Raw genomic sequence first — 24,548 nt, 5'->3', positions numbered from 1 at the left:
TGCGGACTGAAAGGTCCCAGGTTCGATTCCGGTCAAGGGCATGTACCTGGGTTGCGGGCACATCCCCAATAGGAGATGTGCAGGAGGCAGCTGATCGATGTTTCTCTCTCATCGATGTTTCTAACTCTCTATCTCTCTCCCTTCCTCTCTGTAAAAATCAATAAAATATATTTTAAAAAAAATCATTATTGATGTTAGAACAATCATTTACCCTGGATTCCCATGTCAACTCTATTTTATATATGGCTTAAGTGAGAACAAAACAGATATAAAGGCAAATACCTGTATTTTGGTATTTGTCAAATTTTACAGAAATTTTTCACTGTCAAATTTGGATAGAAGTAGAACAGTTAATATCCCCCCCCCCCCCACTGGCTGAGATGAAATGAATCATTGTTCCCAGAGCTCATAAGTAATGTACTTCACAGAAGCCTATAGAGTTCCTTTTGGCACTACGTTGCCTTACTTTCCCACTTTCTTGGGAAAGCATTCTCAAAGAAGACAATATGGTGAAGCAAAAAGGTTTAACCGTCAGTCTCAATGCCACTCTCCCACAGGGCTACGAGGATCGAGTCTGTACTGTACTCCCCACTGTGCTGCTTTTGCCTCCTTTCTGGGCTATGCTTGGGCCCTGGGTCTCCTGCTTATCCCAAGACACCAGAAGAGCACCCTCCCCCAGAATGTGATGTTCCAGAATACATACGGGTTTGGGAGAGCATCTTCTCCAGGGCCTCACCCCACCTCTCCTCTTCCTGCAGAGTCCTGACACGCTCTTCTGTCTCCAGCAGCTTTGTGAGCACCTGGTCCAGTTTGCTTTGCTGGTCTGTTACTTCCTTTTCCAGTTGCTGCTGCTGCTCCTTCAGTGTTGCTTTACTTGCTTCTAATTTTCTTTCTTCACTTTCTCTCTCTTTCTTGAGTCTTTGAAACATCTTAATAAAGAACAATCTTAGTCAGTCATACAATAACAAATAGTGTCCCAGATGAGAGCATCTTCATGGATAGAGTCTAGTACAATAGAAAGTAGGAAACAGCCCACCATGACAGAGTGAGTTCCTTTACCAAGGTAATCAAGTAGGGACTGGAAAACAATTTGGTCAGCACGTGAGAAGGGGATGCAAGCAGCAAATGACAGGTGGCCATGAAGATTCTTTATATAACCAATGTTCTAAGGCCTTAAGAATCTAGAAATATTAATACCAAGAAAGAGTTGGTTACAATACCCCCTAATTACCCAGGGCAGTTAAGGGAAGCTATTCCTTTGGGGGGTACTTCTCAGCAGGTTTCTGCCAAAAGGAAAAAAGCTCACACCAGTGACAAAATGTTTCCTGTTACATAAAATCATAAACATGTAGTACCATTTCTTGTTCTGCTAGTTTGGCTTTGTTTTCTTCCATCTCATTCTGGAGCACTTGAAGCTGTTGCTGTTTTGTCTCCTCTTCTTTTTGGCAGTCTTCCAACTTCTTTATCCACTCACTGATGTCCTTCTGGAGCCTGGTCTGCTCACTGAGCAGTGCATCATTCCGCCTGGTGGTGTGGAGCAGGTCCTTTAGGTGAAAGGATACATTGAAACTACTAACAAAGCCATCTTTACTAGAGGTGGCCAGTGCCACGCCAGCATCTGCTAAGTCTGACAAAATGAGATGGAATAAAAGTTCCATATCCTTTATTATCTCAACAAATTTATACAAAGGTACCCAGAACTCAATCATTGGCTTTCCTCTTTTTAGTACCTAAAAAAAAAAACCCCACAAGACGGCAGAAGATGTCAGAACCTCAGCAAGAGATTCAGTTCCTCTGAGCTTTAGCTGTATTGTCACTGAGGTGGGAATAAACAATATCCACCTCACAGGTTTGCTAAGATTAAGAAAGACTGTGAATAAGGTTAACTTTTATTGAAAATGAACCAAAAGTCATGGTTTTGTTATCATTTGAAATATACAGGTTTAAAAAACTCAGAAAACAATACTTCTTTCTTTAAATTAAGCATATTTGAAAAAGTTATCCATATTTCTAACACCACAAAAAATATTAATGAGAACCCATTTAAGACTTTTTAAAAGCTAGAACACTTTGATTTTATATTTTATACATGTTAGAAACTCAGAATCCTACAGGTAGAAGGAAGAGAATTTAGATGTCTAATCAAACCTCTAATTTCCATAGTGGAAACTGAGTCCCAGAACTTGCTTGAAGTTCTTTGAAACTCAAATTACAACACTATTCTCATAGAACAACACTGAATTACTTTTAAGATTATCAGAAGTATAAGGGTCAAGAATCCACTCTATTCAATGTCAGACAGGAGTGGCCCAGATCTGGCAGTTACTCTGCAGCTCAATGAGCCATCAAATCTAAGCCAACCTTTGGAGGTTCATCTGTGCCACAGATAAGAGATGGTCCTTCTGGCCCCTAAAGCCTCTACAGGGGCTGCTGAGGGGTTGGGCTCTGGTCTAGCCACCACCTTATTCATTAACTTTCAGTAAAATGTTGTTTGAATAAAGATTTCTAGGGCTAAAATAAATTAGAAAATCACTGCTCGGCATGTGTATATGATGTTTGTGTTATATAAATGGTCCTGTGGTACCTGCTGGTATGAAAAGGAACTAGCCTATTTGATTGCTATTTCAACCAATTGTCTGAATGCCTTCAGGATACCACTAGATTACATGTTAAGCTTACCTGTTTTGTTAGGTTCAAATGGTCTTGAACATCAGCTAGTTCTTCTTGTAACAAGTTTACTGCTTCTCGTTTTTCTACAGAAATAACATTTATATGATATAATACATACATATGCATTTTCCAGATTTCCATTAGCTCCCCAAAAAAGTGGAGTGAAAGTGAATTTAAACATATTTCTGCTCAATGTATGTCTATGCCACACATGTTTTTAAAGGCCAAAAGAGAGAGTACATGCACAACCCAGATCTGGGCTTGGAGCCCAGGTTTTTGATGACTTCCATTTTCAAATCCTAACAAAAATTTTTACAGATAATAGCTAGTGCTGAAGTGCATGACTTATAATCAGGCACCTACAACCTTGCTGGTAGAAATGTAATTTGGTATAACCTCTCAGGAAGACAATTTGGGGATAAATTTTATACATATATTAGTTTTGTTACTAGCTGTGTGGGTTTGAGCAAGTCACTTACCTTAAGCAAGTGATAAGGAAACTAAAGTTCCCTCATTTGAAAATGTGTAAAATAATAGTTTTTATCACATAAAACTGTTACAATAATTAAATGAGAAAATGCATATAAAATATTAGCATCATGTCTAAGACGTAATAGTAATCAACAAGTATATTATTAGCTAGAAGTACCTAGTAACTTCTCCTAAATAATCATAAATAATTATAAAGATTTGGTAATAAAGATATTATTTGCACCTTTGTTTTTCTTTTTAAAACTATACAAACACATCCCTAGGAAATATCATCCCTTTGAGGAATGAGGTCAATAGTAATTTTTATTTCCTCTTTTTGCTGTTTTGAAATTGTTCTTGTAAGAACAAAAATTAGTTTTAAACAGCTTTGAGATATTCGTATAGGATGTATTTCACCCACTTAAAGTATACAATGCAGTGGCTTTTAATATATTCACAGTTGTACAAACATCACCACCACCTAAATTCAGAACATTTTTGTCATTTCTAAAAGAAACCTCAGGCCCATTAGCGTCAGTTATTTCTATAATAAGAAAAATCAGCCAAAACCAGTTTGGCTCAGTGGATAGAGCGTCGGCCTGCGGACTGAAAGGTCCCAGGTTCTATTCCAGTCAAGGGCATGTACCTTGGTTGGGGGCACATTCCCAGTAGGAGATGTGCAAGAGGCAGCTGATCGATGTTTCTCTCTTATCGATGTTGCTAACTCTCTATCTCTCTCCCTTCCTCTCTGTAAAAATCAATAAAATATATTTAAAAAAGAAAAAGAAAAATCAAACAACTAAAAGGATTCCCTAAGAAAAGGCAGAAGCCCCAGCTATGTGGCCTCCTACCTTGTAGCTGCTGCTGCATTACTGCCATGTCTTCATGCAGGGAGAGTTTGTCCTGGTTTAACTGGTCTAGCTCCTGCTGCAGTTTTCTGACACTCAATTCCAGCTTTTCTAAGTTCGATTGCTCCATTTTGCAATTTTCTTCTGTAGCTGCTAAAACCCTACAATCCAAGTAAAGAATAGATAGGCTGTCAAATATAAAATGTTCAAGCACACACAAGAGACAACTGAGAGACCATGTTACACTTTCACAAATTAGTTATGAAATCTGAATGATTAAAAATCTTAAAAATTTAAGGTCTTAACTCATTTTTAAGAGAAACCTATTTAAAAATAGGAGATTTTTTTAAAAAAACAACTCGCTAAATTGAAGTTTTATAAAAATCAGGGATGAAACACATGACTAACTAGCACTAATAATTCAAAAAATCCAAGTGGTGAAAATGGATCTCTAACTTCTGATAAGTGTAAAAGCAAAAAACACAATTGTTTGTATCAGAGAATTTGCCCATAAGCAGACATGCATGTGCATGCATTCTCTTACATAACTGGAATCACACAGTATGCACTTGCTTTTGTTTGTAGTTGTTTTTTTTTCCACTGAGAATAATTACTCTGAGATTCAGCCATGTTCTTGTATCAACTCCATCCCTTTTTATTGCTGAGTAGTATTCCATGGTAAGGATATACTGTAATTTGCCTATCTGTTTACCAGTTGATTAACATTTAGGGTGTTTCCAGTTTTTGGCTATTGCAAATAAAAGCTGCTATGAACATTAGTATATAGTCTTTGTTTGGACATATGCTTTCATGCCTCATGAGTAAATAACTAGGAGTGCAACTGCTAGATCTTCTGGTAGGTATATGTGTGATATTTTAAATAACTGCCAAACTATTTTCCAAAGTGGTCTTACTAACAATTTACACTCCCACCAATCAGGTGTGAAAGTTCCTGGCTAACATTAGGTACACTCAGTCTTTAGTTTAGCCATTCTAATAGGTGTGTAATGATATCTCATTGTGGTTTTAATTGCATTTTCCTAATGGTCAATGATGCTGCACATCTTTTTATGTGCTTATTTACCACCCATATATCTCTTTAAGTGAATTCTCTCTTCAAATCTTTTGCCCATTTGAAAAATTGGATTGCTCATTTTCTTATTATTGAGTTTTGAGAGTTTTATATATACAAATATTCTGGGTATGAGTCCTTTATAACATGTGATTGAAAATATTTTTCTCCCCATCTGTCTTTTCATTATCTTAACAGTGTCTTCTGAGGAGAATTTTTAAGTTTTGATGAAGTCCAAATTAATTATTATTCTTTCACAGATCATGCTTTTAGTGTTATAGCTAAAATAAATTTGCCTAACCCCAGGTCACAAAGGCTTTTTTTCTTTGGAGTTTTACATTTAGGTTTTATATTTATGGTCCATTTTGAGTTAATTTTTATATGCAGTGTGAGGTATGGATTGAGGCTTTTTCTTTTTCAGGGGAAGATACACAATTGTTTCAGTAACATTTTTTGAAAAGACCATCTTTTCTCTAATGAAAACGATGTCTTTGCATCTTTGTCAAAATCAACTGGCCACATATTTATGAGTTTACTTCTGGAATTTGTATTCTGTTCCATAGATGTATTTGTCTACCTTTATACCAATACCATAGTGTTTTGATTACCATAGTTGTATATTAAGTCTTGAAATCAGGTAGTGTTAGCACTTAACATTTTTTCTTCTTTTTCAAAGTTGTTTTTGTGTCACAGTTAAAAAGTTTTAGACTTTATTCTAGGTTGTTTGCATATGAATTTTAGAACCAAACTGTCAATTTCTATTTTAAACGTCTGTTGGGATTTTAATTGTGATTGTTTTGAATTTATAAATCAATCTGAGAACTGAATTGTAACAATATTTCCTACCCACAAACAAGGTATATTTCTCCACTTATTTCTTTCTCCCAGCATGTATTATTTTACTTAAAAAAACAAAACAAAAAAACACCACAACAGATTAAGAAAATGCTTTGGGGGGCAAAGTGTAAAAAGAAATTTGCCCAAAATGCTATTGGTGAATTTCATTCTGATCGTGAATTTGTGGAGTACTTTTTTTCCCTTTCTCAATTTTCCAAATTTTTGTATAGAGTGTTTATGGTTTAGCTTTCAAGAAGTGATCTTGCAGGCTTAATTTGTTCCCTTCTTACCGTTTTGTTTGTGCCAACTTCTTTTCCCAGTTGTCACATTTCTCTTCCAGATCTTGCTTTTCTTCACACAAAGACTCAACACATGATTGCAATGCTCGGTTCTCAGCAGTTATTCGTTCTATTTCCCGTTTGTCCCTCTCAAGGAGCTGCTTCTGCCACTCTATTTCCCCTTTCTGTCGCACAGCTGCCTGCTGCAAATTCTCTAACTCCAGTTTCTCCTAAATCAGATAAAAGATGACTCAATCATGCTAAGAGACAAAGACTGCAATTTGGTATTGGTAAAACAGCTTTGCTTATTACCTCTAATACTTCAACCTGAGTCTTCTCTAACTCAGACATCTTTTGGTCATGCTGTAGCTTCAAACCTTGTAGCTCATTGTTTTCAAGGTGCAGCATGTCCAGAATATTCTTTAGTTCTAATAGAAACAAAACATGGTCCATGTTATCAAATGAATTTGGAAACATTTATAAAGTGAAACAGAAAAAAAATGCTACTGACTGATACAAGAAACGAAAGATAATAAAAAAAATTTGTTGTGCTGAATTAATGGAGCTAATTATATTTTTAATGGAAAAATCATTTAAAAGTATTGCTAAGTATTAATTTTAACAAAACATTTTAATAAAAACATTTAACAAGGATCTAGTTCTAAAGGCATTAATCCTACCTAAAAGAATTTTAGACAAAATAAATAGAAGAACTTTAAAATATGTAAGTTGAGATTTACATAACAACTTTTTCTCCCTTGAAATACAGGTTTATAAATAGTAACTCTTTTTTCTTATTATAAAAATATTTGCTAACTATAAAAAATTTGAAAAAAGGTATAAAAGAAAAAAACCATCATTATCCCACCATCTATTGCAGTAACATTTTGATGTATTTCTTTTAAGAGCACATAGACACACAAGCACATTTTTAAATGAATTCGGACTAGACTCTATAATTAGTTTTTACTTTTTTGTTCATTCTCCACATCAGCATTTTTACATGTCATTAAATTTTAAAAATACAGCTTTTAAAGTGGTCATTTGTTTCCAAATTTTGTCATAAATTTTGCTGCAAGTAAACAACTCAGGCAGCTTAATTTATGAAACAAGGAAATAAAGGCTTCTCTTTAAAAAGAAATATTCCTGTGATGGGCATAAATGCTTACCTTCTCTAGATAACTAGAAATGGGCTAACTGGTGCAATGGGTATGAATTTTAAGAGTCTTGAAACACTGGGAGAGTGTTCCAATTTACACTTTGACCAATAGCCTACAAGTAAGTGTTCTGCTTTCACCACACCTGGTCAGCAAGGAATATGATTATTTTGCTCTTAAATAAACTATCAATTTGAATGGCAGAAAAAAATATCATTTTCCTTTTATAATCTTTAAGATTAACTTTTAAAAGAAGTTTATTTGACTATTTGTTTTTCTTCCATGACCTGGAATATAGACATTTCCAACCTTAGACTTTATATGATTGTTTTCCTTTAAACTTACCAGTTTTATGTTTAGACATTTGCCCTAAAACTACCTGAAGATTTTCTTCTTCTTTTTCAATTTCCTGCTTTATAAGAGTAAGTTGAGTTTTTTTTTCACTAATCTGGACATTCAGTTCTCCTTTTTGAAAACTCATTTCTTCCAGAAGAGATTTTACTTCCTGTGCAAAAAAATTAAAAATAAAAAGTCACCTCCCACCTTCACAAAATTATGAATGGAAATTAATATCAGTTCTGTTACTGTCTCATTTTATAAAAATTCTAATTTGGAAATAAGCTCATTTTTGCCTTTTATGTCAAGAACAACACTGTATTTTACACTACCATATTTCTGTATAGTAGAAGTAAGAAAGTAACATACTTTCGCCATTTAAAATGTATATGTAACATTTGCCAGGTGCAAGGCAATGTGTTGTAGAGAAAAAAAGCTGATTCAAATATCTCTCCTCCAGGGGCTTCGTGCCCTGTGGGGAAGTAAAGCTGGGGACATAAACATGATCAGGAAAGGCTAAGATGCCCTAGGAAACATGAAGAGTGCTCCTAAATTCAAGAGAGAGAGAAACTCCTTTTAGCGTAAAGAAAAAGTCAGGGAAGTCTTAGTGGCATGAACCTGAACCAAGAAAAATAGGTAGGATCTGGACGTACACAGAAAGAGAATTCCTGGAAGAGAACAAGTATGAGGAAAGTACAGAAGCAGAACACCTTGGGCACGTCCAGGAAACATTACTGGGGAGCTACATATGACAGGCACAGCATAGCTATACAACACGCCACCAAACTGATGATACAGAAGAGTCAAGATTTGGAAATTTATATTTGCATTTGGAGGGAACCTATAAAAACATCTCAAAATAAACCTGTAGCCAAGCACTATCCTAGGACTCTTAAGAAAATCCACTGGAAAACATACCCTAATATAATTGCACTTCTCAGTTACTTCAGTTTCGCCCAGTCTCAGGGCTTCCTGGAGGTCAGCTTTGGCCTGGACCATGCTTTCTTGGAGTAGATGCAGCTCCTCCTTTTTATGCCCTAACTGCCTGTCCAAGACAGCCATCTCCTGCTGCTGAGCTGTCACCTGCATTAAAGAAAAGTGAGGAATATAAAGCTTGACAAAGACCACAACCTAAAAATTGTGGGGAGACATTAGGAGCTAGCCTAATTCTAATTATCCGGGTTGCATGAGTGAGAAAAGCCAGGCTTAGAAACAGGCATGAAGTGCCTAATAAAGACCTTGAACTCACATATGTAAAATCACTGAAATCATACCAAAAGCATAGCCCTCCCTTATCAAACGACTCCTTTCGTACTTTGGTATAGACTAAAAATACAAACATAAGTAAACACATTTAACATAAACGATCTGAGTATATCCTGTTCTTTTATTCAATAGCATGTTTTACTGAGTTGGGATTAAAGTTTGGGTTGGACTCTACTCTTAACCTCTACGATATACAGCCTCATTTATGCTTTAAGTTTTATTTTGTATTTTCCAGTCTTTTCTACAATCAAACATGTATGACTTTTTAATCATCACATGAATGTAGGTTTCAAAGCAGCATGCACTGGTTGTTCAAGGCATCTGTTGCCATACCTGGCTTTTCAGCTTCTCCAGCTCTGCCCTCTTGGCCTGCAGGAGGGTCTCTGACTCTTTAAGGACCTGCAAGTGATGATCCTCATTGCGTTCTGCGGCCTCGATGTCTTTTTGCAGTTTCTGCAACCTAAAAAGCACAAAATAATAGAGCAGATCCAAATGGAGACTGACCCCCAATCTGTCTACCAGCACAAGCTCCTGAAGCCCCATAGAGGCCATAGTACTTACTCTTCGGTCAGTTTTTCCTTCTTCTTGTTTAGACACTGGAAGTCTGAGTCTTTTGCTGCAACAACCTTGTTTATTTCTTCCAAGATTCCTTCTTGTTCGATTTTGTGCTGCTCCAAATCCTTCGTGTCAGCCTGGATCAATCTAAAACATCAATTTATTCCTCCAAGGCCCTCAGACTTAACATGCACTATTTATCATAAGTCAGTTATTATCCTCTTAGAACTAAACTTTTCATTCATCTCACTGAATATATCAATGGCTGAAGGATTCCACCTACCTGAGCTGCTGGTCAGCTTTGACAAGGTTGATAGCAGTTTCCTGAGCTCTCCTTTCTAATTCCTCAGCATCTTTCTCGGTTTGCAATAACTTTCTCTTGGCATCAGCGAACTTTTCAGCAGCATTTTTGGTCTAGAAGACAAACTATCATTAAAAGCAATTCAGTTACAGACTTCTCTCACAGCTATTGGTAGTGTAAATTGGTATAACTTGGCAAACAAGGCAATACAGAACAACTTTAAATGTTCATTCACTTTGGCTCTCCAATTCTCAGAAAAAAATTCAAAAGTAAAGAACTACCACACAGAAATGCTCCATGTTTATTGAAATCATGTAAGTGGACAAATAATAGATTCAACAGGTGTTAATGTATCAACACACTGGAATACTGTGCAGCCTTTAAAATGGAGGACAATGTGGCAACATGGGAGAATGTTAATGATATTATGATGACTTAAAAATTTACAAGCACTGTAAGAGCAACTATGTAAAATTATATCTGTGTTATCAAAGACACAAAGGCTATGCAAAAATAAAAATAATCATTTGAGGGTGATGAGACTGGATGATCTTATTTAGAAATAATCTGTAATATTATTATGTTACTTTTTTCAATTAAAAATATCTACCCAATTAAGTAGCAATGAAGTGATTTTACTAATATTCCCTCCACACAGAGATGCTGGCTGTACTCTAGCTATTATCATGTTAGGTAAAACCTAAATAATCTGAAGATGATTTAATTATGGCTGACAAACACAAATATTAAATACTTTTTTTAAAAAAATATTTTTTTGATTTCAGAGAGGAAGAGAGGGAGAGAGAGATCGAAACATCAATGATGAGAGAGAATTATTGATTAGCTGCCTCTTGCATGCCCCCTACAGGGACTGGTTTCTGTCAGTTTCATCAGCAAAGCACTGGACAAAGCTCAGTATGCACTCCAGAATGCCACTGTTTTCAAGTAGTTTTTTTTTTGTCTCCTTCTATGTCAAGTTTTAACTTGTCTGGCACATTCCTTACAAAATGTAGCATTTCTCCCTTCCTCTTTCTCCTTAGTAAGCTGCCTCCCTGAGTCATTTTGGGAAGATGAAGGGAGAAGAACTTAGTCTTGGTTCACTTATTATCTCTGCCTACTAATTAGTATCATCAATTTCTTTTCTTTTATATCCCAGTGATAAGTTTTTCTCTAGTCCTGCTCACACCTATTTCCTCTCACAGTAATGTAACATGTGATAGAAGAGGAACTGATCATTTGAAAAGACATGAGGATAGTTTTCCATTCTTATTAAAACCATCACTCAAAGAATTTCTTTAATAAGTCATTCATTTCCATTCTTTGGTAATAGATTTCTGTTCTTTAAAGTGATCCATTTTTAAATAACAATATAAAAATAGTAATTCCTGAGGTTGCTCCATGTGGGTATGGGACTTTATCCTGGAATTCTCCTCTAGCTAATAAAAAAGGTCTCTTGGTAAGACAGAACTTTAACTGTGTGACCCTGGGCTAGTTAACAGCCTCTCTGAGCTATATCTGTCAACTGGCTAACAATCACTTTACATGGTTGCCAGGAAGGTAAAATAAAAATAAATAAAATATCCAATATTACCTCAGACCAAAAAATATTTGATTTTTTATATCCTCATCAACTTAAGAGAACAACGTAAGACTAGGAGTCCTGTAAGGTACAATGTTGCTTTATAAAAATACTAGAGGCCCAGTACACGAATTCGTGCACAGGTGGGGTGAGGCTGGCCGGGCCCAAATCAGGGTGAATTGGGGCCAGGCCTGTCAGGAAGGAGCCAGCGGGGGCCAGCTAAGGGGAGGGATGCAGGCAATTAGCCAGCGGCCCCCCCCAATTGGAGTGAGGGAGCTGATTGGGGGCAGGGATGGCCTGGGGAGGGGCTGTGGGTGGTGGGCCGACCGGCCCCACCCCTGATTGGTGTGTGTGGGGCCAATGGGGGTCGAAGCTGGCTAGCGGGAGGGGCTGCGGGCCAATTGAGGTGGTAGGGGCTGTTTGGGGGTAGGGCCAGCCATGGGGAGGGGCTGTGGGTTGGCTGACCCTACCCCCGAATGGAGTGAGGGGTCCCATCAGGGACCAACAGCCCTGGGGAAGGGGCGATGGTTGTTTGGCTGGGTGGCCCTGTCCCTGATTGGAGTGGGGGGGCCGATAGGGGGTGGAGCTGGCTGGGGGGAGGAGCCTAGGGCCAACTGGGGTGGTGGGGGCCCATTGTAGGTGGGGCCAGCTGGCCAACCTCCTGCAGCCCCTCCCCCCGGCTGGCTCCACCCTTAATTGCACCCCACCCCAATAGGGGACCAGGCCATCCAGAGGGAAGGGCTTTGGGGGGGTTGGCCTGACACCCCGACCGCGATCAGGGTGGGAGAGGCTGATCAGGGGCAGGGCCAGCTTGGGGGAGGCGCCATGAGAGATTGGCTGGCCAGCCCCACTCCCCCAGTCGGGCTGTTTCACTGGCCGCAGTGGGCGACTGGTTGTTCTGATCATTATGGCGTTCCAGTCGCTGGCTTTTTCCATATATATAGATAAGATTGACATATTTAATAATTACAGATATCAAACCAAATAAACAAAGACTCACATAGTTAAGGAGGTGGCAAGTGTTAGGAACTAATGACTTCAGAAGCTTTAAATATGCTACTTCATTTAATTAATACTAAACAGCCTTGGTATTCTTAATCTGAATTTAAGTATGAGGAAAGCAAAGCTCAGGGACTTAAATGACTTGCCCAAATTTTCATAGCTCCTAAACTAGCAGCGTCTAGCCTAGAACATGGTTGTCTGACTTGGAGAACTTAAATCTTATCACATTTTCTTTCTAATCCTTCATGCTGACAACAGTAAGCTGTCTCACCCCAAACCACAACTGAACATACTTTCTCTTCTGTGCATGAAAGTTCACTCTCAGCTTCCGCCAGCAGTCGATCAGCTTCCCTGAGCTCTGCTCGACGTTTCAGAAGGGTCTTCTCAATGCACTCGATTTCATCTACAATATCCTCATGGTGCTTGAGTGATTCTTCCATTTCTTGTTCATCCATAAGACTCTCCACATTTCCATCAATGAAATCTCTAAAAAAAAAATCATATACGTGCACATCAAGGTATTTTAAGTGTTATAATACAGACACTTGGAGCCTAAACCAATGTTGATATTTCTATTCTTCTGTGGAATAAAAATAAAATAAAACCACTACCACAATATTTATCCATTCCCTCAAAATTATCCTTCAAGACACAGTTACCCCAAAGACTGCCTAATTTTGTCTGTTCTGCTAGAATAAACACGGTGACAATATCTGACATGACACAGCGTTCGGTAACTCAAGGCTATCTTGTCAAAATTACTTGAAAACAAGGCCATCTATGGCAAAAAAATTAAAGTAAATCCATTGATATATTCACAGATTATCTTTAAATGGGGGTATACAGAAACTTTTACTTTTTCTGTAACATTTGAACATTTTTGTGTTATCAAATTCCCTAAAATGATTATTTAAGTTACACTTTTACATCTGGGAAAAGAAGTGGTTATCCCACTGCCCTGCCATCCTCCTCAAAAATTATCCCTCACATATACACCTAGAAAAATAATAGATATAACCATTCCCAAACCCTCAAACATCTAATCCCAAGGGCTTTGCTTTTCCCTGCCAGGTCTGTTAGAAGGCAGAGACCATATCTCACTCACCTCTGTGTCCTTCACAGGACTCCCCTCTACGTTGGTGGCTTGGGCCAGTGTGGCTTAAATGACAAAAACTGGGGAACTGTCATAATCCATGGCCTACTGCAGAAGAGGAGCTTCTACATAAGTGACCCACTCCGCAGATACTGCATTCATTCACAGACCCTACGCCAGGTGCTGCGGCACAGAAAGGGAGGCCCAGCTACCGTCTTCCTCTGCTCCTTAAAACATGGTATGAACAGTACTATGCCCAAGGCTGCCAACCCCAAATTGTGAGAGCCCAAGATGAGAAAGGCTTTGTGTAAAAGGGAATCCTTGCCCTTTGTCTTGGAAGACAAGTAGGAGCTAGGCAGGGTTAGAGTAATGAAGCCATTTCAGACAAAGGACAGTATGTGTAACAGTGGGGAGGCAGAAGAAAATGTGGTGCTTGGGGAACCCACAGCAAAGTAAGTAGAGCCAGAACAAACACTGTGTGTGGGACAGTAGGATAAAAAAGGCAGGCGGGATTCAGATCTTGGTGGGTGGGGTATATTCTGATGGGACTGAGAGTCACATAGAAGAGTGGCACAGTGAGATTTGTAACCAAGTCAACAGGTAGAAGAAAAAAAAGAGATTAAGATGTAGAAGGCCAGTGTGGAAGCTAATGCAATGACCTAGGATGAAACTCATTAAAGGCCAGTACAGTGGAGATCAAAGAAGGGGTCCAGTTTCAGAGCTCTTCTGAGTAGTCAGTAGGACTTGGAGACTAGCTGGATGCTGGGGGGAATGAGGGAAAGGGAGATGTTGACAACACCTGGCAGGGTAACTGGGGAGGGGGAATGGTTGTGCCGTTTTCCAAGAGGGACTAGAGAAGAGCTGATCTGGATTACTGGCTAAAAGAATTGAAGCTTACACTGTCCAATATGGTAATCACCATGTGAATATTAAATTAATTTCAATTAAATTCTGTTCCTCAGTTCCATTAGCCACATTTCAAGTACTCAATAGCCACATGTGGCTTTGTGACTACTGCTTTGGACAATACAGATCTAGAACATTTTCAAGATCATAGGAAGTTCTATTGGACAACACTGATTCAGGTTATCTTAATGAACAAATATTATAATCATCTAAATTATAAAAATAAAATGGCTCATAATTACTTTCGCTGTTGATGCTTCTGGATGGTTCTATGTAATTCTTCTACCTCATGCTCTAAGTCTTTCTTCTCTTGCAAAAGACCATCAATATTATGATGCAGTTCTTCCATTTCTTTCTCAGACTGCTGCTTGGATACTCTCATCCACTGTTCCCACTTATTTGATTTTAAGTGCTGCATTATGTCTTCTAATCTAGAAACTTCACTCTCCTGAATAAAGAAAAAATGCAATATTGAAACGTCACATGATGTTTTCCTGATTTCCTGCCCAAAAGCTGAAATTAACTGTGGTTAAAGTGACATGTCTGACCTGAAAATGGTGGTAGCTTTTAAAGCTTCAGTATATGAAGAAAAAGTAAGTCAAGACAATTTTTCACAAGTCATAGATGAAATGGGGAGATTAATAAAACTTTAGACTTTTCCATCAGTCCAACTATGGTTGATAAACATTCACTAAGTACCTCTGCCTCCAGAGTTCAGCATCTAGCAGAAGAGACACAGGCCTCTCCCTCCTCTGGGCACATGGGAGAGAAGCTTTATAAGCAGGCTGACCAGAGGAAGAGGTGTTTTACCTGGGTTTTGGAGAACAAATGATATAGGAAATACTTAAGCTGAGGAAATAACACGTACACATTATAGGGAGATGTAAAAGTGCACCTGGGAGCCCTGCTGGTGTGGCTCAGTTGGTTAGGCGTCCTCCCATGCACTGAAAGGTTGCCGGTTCCATTCCAGGTCAGAGCACATGCCCGGGTTGCAGGTCTATACTGATAAGGGGCATGCAGGAGGCAGCCTATTGATGTTTCTCTCCCTCTCCCTTCCTCTTTCTCTAAAAATCAATAAATTATTCTTTAACAAAAAAAAGTGCACTTGGGAAACTATAGAAACAGCTGGGTACTACTGGGGAGTAAAAGAACCAGCTTAAAAGATTATCAAACACTGAACCAACAGAATTGCTATAAACTCAATGTGCACTGAAAAACTGCAAGACAATGTAAATAATTACCATTTTTAACCATATTAATGCACACAGTCCCTCTGAAACTAGTCTGACCTATTAAAATGGGACGGTGGCTAACACCCAGGTGTCCTAGTCCTTTACCTTCCCTTCTTCTCAATCTGCTACAAAGAAAAGGAAAAAATAAAGCGCTCCAGGTGTCTTGAGTTTGGAGGAGGAGCTTGTAAAATAAATTTTATTTTTTTTAGAACCAAAAAGTTATAAGGTAAGCTAGTGATTAGGAAATAATCATTGCTTGGAATCTAAACTAAGAAAAGAATATGAAATACAGTAAAAATTTACACACAGTAAACCATAGTGCCTACAAATAAATGTGCAGTCATACTATTTAGAAGCATTTGTAAAACCATGGGGAAGTGCTTGCAACATTAAAGGGGAGAAACAGATACAAAATTCTGTGTACAAGAAAAAACTATGAAAAGAAAGAAATAATAATAAACCTCACCACCCAGAAGTAATCCCCATCAAAACCTTGCTGTGTGCTACTCATCCATGTGTTTATATACAAGCACATACATGTGTATGGATCTAAACAAATATAAACACATGTATGTGTATAGGTACAGGCACTCATATATGAATATACTTACACATACACATTAATATAGTACTCATCACTAGAAAAACATGTAAACTTTCTAAAAATGATTACTTTCTGGACTATTTTGTTATATAAACCTGGTTTGTAGGCTGATTTGGTACCCTAAGTCCTGTCCAGTATTTTAATAAGAGAATGGTCGCTCAGTTCTAAACATCAGCCTTACAAACATACTTTGGGGATATGATCCATTCATAAGTAGGCCAATTTATTAAGTGAGTAACCTTATTCAGTCTCCCATAGAAGCAGAATGAATAGGGGGTCTTATGTCTTTCCACTTACTAAGTTACGGTGTTCCGGAACATTGCAATGCAGCACACCCATAGGGATGAGGGGGATGGAGAAGTTGGGGGGTGGAGGTCCATAAACGATGGGGACCCCAGAAGGAGGCGGGCCATAAACAACAGTACCAGGCGTGAAAGGTTGGCTATTGTTGGGCAATGGAGGAGGTGGTGCATACAAGGCCATGCCCTGGGGCACAGGAGAGCCATCAGGAAACACAGTGTATATCATGTATCCAGGAGGAGGCACAAATGGGTGCTCCTCTTGGTCATCCAGCTCGCTCTCTTCTGGGCTGTCTCCTCTACTGTCTGCATCTTGAAAGAAATAAACAGAAGAGGTGAGGGGTAAGAGATCAACCAAAGGACTTGTAGGCGTGCATATGAGCAAAACCAATGGACACAGACAGGGATTGGGGGCGCGGGGGAGAGGTGTGTGAAAGGCACGTGTGTGTGTGTGTGTGTGTGGGGGGGGGTGACCGGGGAGAGGTCAATGGGGGGGAAAAGGAGACTTATGTAATACTTTAAACAATAAAGAATTTAAATTATAAAAAGAAAAAGAAAAAAAAGAAGTGTTTTACTCCCATGGCTTACGAGATAAACAAATTTAGCAGAAAACAGCAGCATTTAGGCCAGATACCAGAAATCTTAGAATAAAATTCTATAAAAAAGGTAAAAGCAATTTTGAAAAGCAGATCAAAACAGGGATTCAAATTATTTTCAGTGGCTGATACCTGAGTTTTTCTTATGACTATCTATTGGCTTGTGTGTGTTTTTTTCCCTTGTCTTCATTCGTTCATTCATTTATTCGGCAACCATTGGGTGCTTGCTTCGCTGGATTTACAAGGAAATATGCTATGAAATCCCACAGCTCTCAGCATTTACCACCATCACAACACACAGCACTCTCTAAGGCCGTGGTTCTCAACCTTCCTAATGCCGCGACCCTTTAATACAGTTCCTCATGTTGTGGTGACCCCAACCATAAAATTATTTTCGTTGCTACTTCATAACTGTAATTTTGCTACTATAAACAATATGTAATTATATATGTGTGTTCTGATGGTCTTAGGCGACCCCTGTGAAAGCGTCGTTCGACCCCCAAAGGGGTCACGACCCACAGGCTGAGAACTGCTGCCCTAGGTGTTGATTTACTTACTTGCCTCCCCTGCAAGCAAGAACTATGTTTATCACTGATGACAGAGAACCTAGCACACAGCAGGCACTCAATAAACAGGTACTGAATGAACAAATTCTCAGAAGGTCGTATTTCCACTTTAAAGATTTAAAGTTTCAGAGTAGCTAAATAATTTGCCTAGGGTCACACAGCTACTTAGTGAAAGACCCTGGATCTACCCCAGGTCTGACTCATTCCCACAGAGCTTTAGAAAATAGACTTCTAATCCTTTATTTTAGTCAAGCATATTAATGCCATGATTCAAGGATGTAAGCTGCCACACTCCAGGAGCACAGGCAAAGAAGCGGCTCAGTCTGCCTGGGTGAGGTAGGGTAGAGGAAGGCTCCATAAAAAAAGTGGTGTTTGAGGACCTGGATAAGTAGAAATAGGTGTGGGAGAGGAAGGAAGAAAAAGGACATTCCAAACAGAGGGCTTAAACATGGAGGAAATGGCATGCTACATCTTAGGCAGCTGGATATGGCTGACATGTGGGAGAGTGATGGGAGATGAGACTAAAGGACAAGAGGTCACTGGCCAAGACCAAGTCACAGAGGCCCTTGCAGAGCAAGCTAAGGAGTTTGGATTGTGTCTTATAGATTTCCGGGAACCAATAAAAAGTTATTAAACAGGGAAGAGAAATATAACTACCTTATGTGACCTAACTTACCTCTATTTGGAAACGATTTATGTAACCCACTCCTGATGGGAGAATAAACCCAGTATCCTGAGGCAGGTGGAGGTCCACTGCCTTCCTTCCGGTCTGATCGCCCAGGATGTGGTTTTCTAATGGGAGTTGAGGCTGCGTACTTTAAGCCAACACCAGAGTCCTTGGTGGCCTGGGAACTGTGGCTGGAAACCTAAAACAAATGACAGTAGAGCACACTATCTATCCTATATAATAAAAGGCTAATAGGAAAATTGTCCCCACAGCTGTGAGTTTGACCAGGGGGTGGGGCCAGCCAACCTACGGCCCCTCCCCCGAGCAGTCCCCTTCACCCCAATCAGGTGGGCCGGACCCCACTTGTGCATGAATCCGTGCACCAGGCCTCTAGTTACAAATGAAATGACTGATTTGGAGAAATAAAATCTAGAGCAAAATTAAGATGTAGCAAAGTTGAGAACAAAACTATTTTTTTATATATCACAATTCTCACTTTTCACAAATAGAAGTGAGATGTGATTACATGGTCAGGTAAAATGCCTGGGTGTCTGCCTCACTATTCCATTACTTATCTTTCCTGGTGGTTTCTCTTCTTTTGCCTTGTCCTTGATTGCCCAGCAACTGAGGCAAAGAACACCAATCAACTTTCAAGGGAATCTGGGGATATTAGCTTCCTGCTGCCCTGGGAGTTTGGCATGGCTTTAGAGTGCTACTCTTTCTCTCCTAAGGAGGCGGTCTATCCAGTCGTAGGTCTTTCCTCCAAATCCTCACCCACACTGCTTCCACCACCAGCCCTGGTTGTGCCAAGGATGTTGGCTTCCTTTAGTTTTCTGAGTGAAGAATCTCAGATTCTGCTCTTTGGGGAGCTGATTAAGTCTACACAGCCCTAGGACCTAGCATGTCACACTGCTTCTCTGACTGCTGCTTGTCAGCTGAATCTGGCAAGATGTCACCCAGCCCCTCAGCTTTCGAGGAGTGCTTCTTACAGTCCTCTCCTCACTCTCCACACCACATTCAGGTCTCAAGCTCCCACCATTTTGTCTCCTGAACATCATTCAATGCCATCTCTTCTGCTCCAGCCCCACTGCTCTAGCTCTGGTCTCTATCCTTCACCTGTGTTCAAACAGCCTCACAGAGAGTTCAGCCACCACAGGTCTAGCCTGCATACTCAGCCCAATTATTTGTCTTAAACTATAGCTCTGATCATATTACTCAGTTTCGCAAGGTCTATATAATTAAGTGCAAGGGATTTTTAAAGCCCTTTTTAAAAAGCATGACCCCAATCTACTTTTCCAGCTTCACCTTCATTGTTCCCATCCAACCCTACAGCCCCACAAGTTACTTCCACAAAAGGTGTTCCCTCATTCCTAAAAGCCAGTCCCTTACTGGTTGCTAAATGTTGACTTCACCACCCTGCCTGTGAAGCCTTCCTTCCTGAACTCCCCACAAAGTAAAGCCTTCACACCTCTCTGCAACCAAAGTACACAGGTCAAGTCTGCTGTCACATGCATGTCACTGCTTTGTAATTACATTGGTGTGCATGCCTTCCCTGCCAGCCCATGAGCTCTTTGAGAGCAGGGGCTTTATCATTCATCATGGTCCCCCACCATTGCCTAGCACTAGATTTCAGTAACCAATGAATGAATGTTAGTTAAAATGAAATGAAATCCAGGTGCCTATTTTTCCGTCTGAGTATCTGTACAATTCTATACCCACGTTTTAACAGGATCTCTTGGCTCAAGTCTTCTTATCCCCTTATAGGATTCCCATTCAGGGACCCAACACTATATCACCTAAGTATGAATGGGCAATTGCCACATTCTTGGGAAGGCCCTATTTTCATCTCAAATATGGAAGACACTTAAGAACCTCAATGCATGGCTTAGCCTAGATATGTGTTCTTGAACCCTGTTCACAAATTTTGGGAAAAGAACATTGTCACACTTTCTTCAAGACAATTCAGTATATACTCCCAGCACCACAGGCTTCCTACTTTTGATGATGATGGTGGCGGCATAAAGTACCAATAGCCTCGTCTTTTGAAAGGATCTGCCATGCTGCTGATGTAATCATTCTGATAAGAAACTTCACGTCGAAGGTCAGCGATTTCTTCCAAAATGTTTTCAAAGTTTCCTTTATCTGTAAAGGAGAGCCATTATATAAAGTTGTCTATGAAACCATCTACTTCCTTCCTCTCTATACAAGTGATTCCATGAGAGTCAATGACTTTTATCAATTCCTCAAAGTTGATTTTCAGCCTGCCTACCTAACATTTAAAGAGCACAGTCATAGCCTTCTGTTGTTCACTTATAAAGTAAGCCAGAAAAAGAAAATAAACAGATTTGTAAACATTATTTATTTTGAAAATACAAAAATAAATCTCTTATCTCTGTGATCGAATCCTTTAATACAATACTGTACTTACATAAAAATTTTAATTCTTTGCTTTTATTTATTAAGCTAATTATCATAGCTGGTAAATCAAGCATAAAACTAATCTGTAACAGTTAAATAAATTTGCTAAATGTAAAAAAAATGTTTTTAGAACTACAGTACCACTACCACAATCAAAGGCCAATACTTTACCAGCCCCAGTGAGGTCTAATAAGTTCCGCAGCCTTGCAATCTCTGTCCTTTGCCTCTCCATGGTCTCATTCAGCTTCTCCATTTCCAGCACCTGTGAGTCTGCCCCTGTGGTATCTACATCTGCTTTCTCCATCCCAATACGAAACTATTGAGAAATCAGACAGACAAAGTTCCCAATGAATATTCTTTCACATATGCACTTATTCTTGCCACTGACAATAATTCTAGAGGTTTTACTTATACTTTACTAATGAGGAAACTGCCTCACTCCTTATAAACTACACTATCCTGGGCACACAGAAAATAAAGCACTGACTGACTAGTGATTGCAATTCAAAATCATTTGTGATATCCCCTCCAGTGATCAGTCTTTTATGAACTGACAAGGACCCAATCAGGAGGTACCAGCACTGACCTGCTCCTCTTTCCCCCTGAGAAGATTCTGTAGGAGTTCAATCTCTGCTTCTGCTCGAGTCAGATCCCTGGCTGCTTGCATGGCCTTTCTTCTGAACCTCTCCGTTTCCTGCAACTCCTATTGGGACAGAGGTATGAGAAAGGCCCCACAGCTTTCATAGGTTGTTTTCTTCATTTCTTCTTCCTCCTAGTTTGATTCCTCTGATTTCATCAGATTGCCTGCCTGGCTATCCCATGTATATGTGATGCCAAGTCCCGCCTTGTCCTCTGCTGTTCCCATCACCTGGCAGGCTGTTCCACCCCTCTATGGGTGGAGTAGGGTGCTGCATCAGAAGTGAGCAGGGCTCAATTTTTCCTTCATTGGTTCTACAGTCTTCCATGACTGGTGTCTTTCTGGACTCTCATCATTAGATTCTCTTCTAAGATCTACTGTCTTAATCTCATTAGCATTTGCATCCTATAAAGACTGTATCAGACATTATCTCATTCAGGAGTCATAACAGCCCTATGAGGTAACATATTAATCATCTGACTGCACAAGATGAAAAGTCTGAGATTCAGGAGGATTACATGATGAGCCTTGAAGACCTTCATTTGGGTCTGCCAAGATAGCTATCTCCCTAAGCAGATCCCTACACTTTGAGGTAGGGATGGTATGTTTCATTTGATGGTTCCTTTCAGGACTCAATAGAGTGCAGGACCCATGGCAGGGCTGTGAGAGGAGAAATACAATCTGCAGGTCTGAAGGGCAATATACAATTTGATAGTGGTTTAATAAATAGCCAAAGTCTGTAAGAAGATCAGTAATACAAGTTATGTTTTTTGACAAAAGCAGCACTGGTGGAAACTTGTTCTGTACATGTGAACTCACCTCTGCTCGCTCCTGGTTAATTTTCATAACAGTTCCATGAAGGGACTTAAGCTGGTCTTTAGCAATGGTGAGCTCAGCTGTGGCTAGCTTATCAGAGGCAGCCACAGCTTTTTTAAGTTTCCTTAATTCTTTATCTAAACCAAGAAACTGCTCCTGAGATTTGGCATCTTCAAGTTTCTTCTAAAATAAAAGAAATATTAATTAAACATATGAATCATTTGGTAACAATGAGTTAATATGTAATTAATATTAGGGCAGGGGTACTATTTACTGCTACACATCCCATGCCTAGAACAATACCTGGTACATAGTAGGTGCTCCATAAATATTCACTAAGTGAATGAATAAATAAAATCATCTCAAAACTGTAAGAGAAACTTAGAATGAAATCAGTCTTCTTAGTCAAGAATCTTAGTGATAATAAATTCATTCACTGATTGGAAAAACATTTCTTGGCACTATCACCAAGTGATAGACCACCTGCTTTGAATCACTGAGTCAGGCAGTAGGCATATGGTGGCAAAGAAAACAGATTTGGCTGCTGCCCTCAAGGAGCTTAGGAGAGTCATATTAAACACCTACAGAGACAAATAACTAAAGTTGTGATTACTGCTATCAAGGGACAGAACAGAGCACGGTCTGAGAGAAAAGCAGAGAGACCTAGATTGGTAAGAAGGCAGCAGCCAGGAAGAATAGTGGAAGAACATGGTCCAGGGGAGGGAATGGCAGGTGCGAAGGCCAGGAGGGAAGACAGAACTTGGCATTTTTGATTAGCTGAAAGAAGAGCATACTGAGAGCCCTAGTTGGTTTGGCTCAATGGATAGAGCGTTGGCCTGCGGACTGAAGGGTCCCAGGTTCGATTCCGGTCAAGGGCACATGCCTGGGTTGCGGGCTCGATCCCCAGTTGGGGTGTGCAGGAGGCAGCCAGTCAATGATTCTCTCTCATCATTGATGTTTCTATCTCTCTCTCCCTCTCGCTTCCTCTCTGAAATCAATAAAAATATAATTTTTTTAAAAAAAGCCCTTACCAGTTTGGCTCAGTGGATAGAGCGTCGGCCTGGGGACTAAAGGGTCCCAGGTTCGATTCCGGTCAAGGGCATGTACCTTGGTTGCGGGCACATCCCCGGTAGGGCGTGTGCAGGAGGCAGCTGAATTAATGTTTCTCTCTCATCGATGTTTCTAACTCTCTATCCTTCTCACTTCCTCTCTGTAAAAAAATCAATAAAATATATTTTTAAAAAAAAGAGCATACTGAGAAAAGGAATGAACTAAACAGAGGTAATCATTCAGGGCCTCATAAGCTTAAGAATTTTGGACTTTATACTAAGTATAACAGAAGCTACTAGAGATGGGGGAGACATGGATGGACTGACAAGAGCCAATTCACATTTCTGAAAGAACATGTTGGCTGCTCTGTGAAGCAGGGTCCTTAGCGGAAGTGGGAGATTTGTCAGGTGGTCACAGGTGTCCAGAAGACAGATGGCTGAATGAAGGTGGTGGCACTGGAGAAGAACATAATACATATATTCCAGATATATTTTGGAGGCAGGCTCAGTAAGACTGGGGACTGATGGGTTCTCAGTATGAGGCCAGTCATTCCCTGAGGCTGGAAGAAGGGAGATGGTAGGTGTGAGGAGTGAGAAGACATGAAACAATAGAGCACAGGAGAATAAGCTTACTGGAGAAAAGGGTAAAGCTCCCCAGTTAAGGTAGGTTAACCAAGAGTTTATAGTGATACCACTATGCCTGGAAAGGCGACTTATCCTCCAGGAATACTTAGCATATCTACAAACCCAAAGAAAGCAAATAGCTGCAGTTTTGTCAGAGAAGACGGACAGGAGAAAAGGGCAAAGGATTTGAGGATATTTGCAAAAATGGCTACAGTGGCAGACTGTGGAATCTAAGTTGAACAAGGAGGAAAATAATGATAGGAAGACTTAACAAACAGAAAAGGCGGGGCTAATGTAGTGAAATTCTCAATAATGTTGAAAAACGTCAGCATGGGGTGTTGGTAAGAAAAGAGGTGATGATAAGAGTGATGCTTCAATTTGTGATTTCAAAGGTGGTGGGCACAATTTGGACAAGGTCTAGGATCTGACAATGGGAGAAGATGGTTATGTAGGATTGAGAAGTTCAAAGAGAGGCCAGGGTGTTAGAAAGAAAGATGAGAAGTTTATAAGTAATTTCCCACAGATGTGTCCTATTGGGCAAGGGGTTTGGAAAGAGGCAAAGTCATCCCAATAGCATTTAACTACCACCTCACCAGTTCTAAAGTCACTCCATAGCATTCTAATTCTTTCTTTGCATCTATAATGGTATCATTGTCTCATGACATGCAT

At 39.7% G+C, this 24,548-nt stretch overlaps 1 protein-coding gene across 2 annotated transcripts in view; it reads right to left on the bottom strand.

Moving 5' to 3' along the window:
• Positions 1-24,548, bottom strand: part of CNTRL (centriolin) — a 75,759-nt gene that overhangs the window by 12,913 nt on the left and 38,298 nt on the right. For both annotated transcript variants that reach the window (XM_006773994.2, XM_015570642.1), the window contains 19 exons: positions 22,210-22,389; positions 21,340-21,456; positions 20,925-21,069; positions 20,332-20,477; positions 18,345-18,534; positions 16,505-16,818; positions 14,614-14,819; positions 12,666-12,858; positions 9,774-9,904; positions 9,497-9,637; positions 9,269-9,395; positions 8,588-8,752; positions 7,679-7,838; positions 6,489-6,604; positions 6,189-6,406; positions 3,993-4,150; positions 2,680-2,753; positions 1,356-1,544; positions 704-929 (listed from right to left, as the gene is read on the bottom strand). In XM_006773994.2, coding sequence (XP_006774057.1) covers positions 704-929; positions 1,356-1,544; positions 2,680-2,753; positions 3,993-4,150; positions 6,189-6,406; positions 6,489-6,604; positions 7,679-7,838; positions 8,588-8,752; positions 9,269-9,395; positions 9,497-9,637; positions 9,774-9,904; positions 12,666-12,858; positions 14,614-14,819; positions 16,505-16,818; positions 18,345-18,534; positions 20,332-20,477; positions 20,925-21,069; positions 21,340-21,456; positions 22,210-22,389 — 3,196 coding nt within the window. The remainder of the gene's footprint in view (positions 1-703; positions 930-1,355; positions 1,545-2,679; positions 2,754-3,992; positions 4,151-6,188; positions 6,407-6,488; positions 6,605-7,678; positions 7,839-8,587; positions 8,753-9,268; positions 9,396-9,496; positions 9,638-9,773; positions 9,905-12,665; positions 12,859-14,613; positions 14,820-16,504; positions 16,819-18,344; positions 18,535-20,331; positions 20,478-20,924; positions 21,070-21,339; positions 21,457-22,209; positions 22,390-24,548) is intronic.

The sequence above is a fragment of the Myotis davidii genome, unplaced genomic scaffold (assembly GCF_000327345.1).
Source record: "Myotis davidii unplaced genomic scaffold, ASM32734v1 scaffold964, whole genome shotgun sequence".
NCBI classification, from domain to species: Eukaryota; Metazoa; Chordata; class Mammalia; order Chiroptera; family Vespertilionidae; genus Myotis; species Myotis davidii.
The sequence above is the reverse complement of the archived record's forward strand: the minus strand, read 5'-3'. Positions and strand labels throughout refer to the sequence as shown.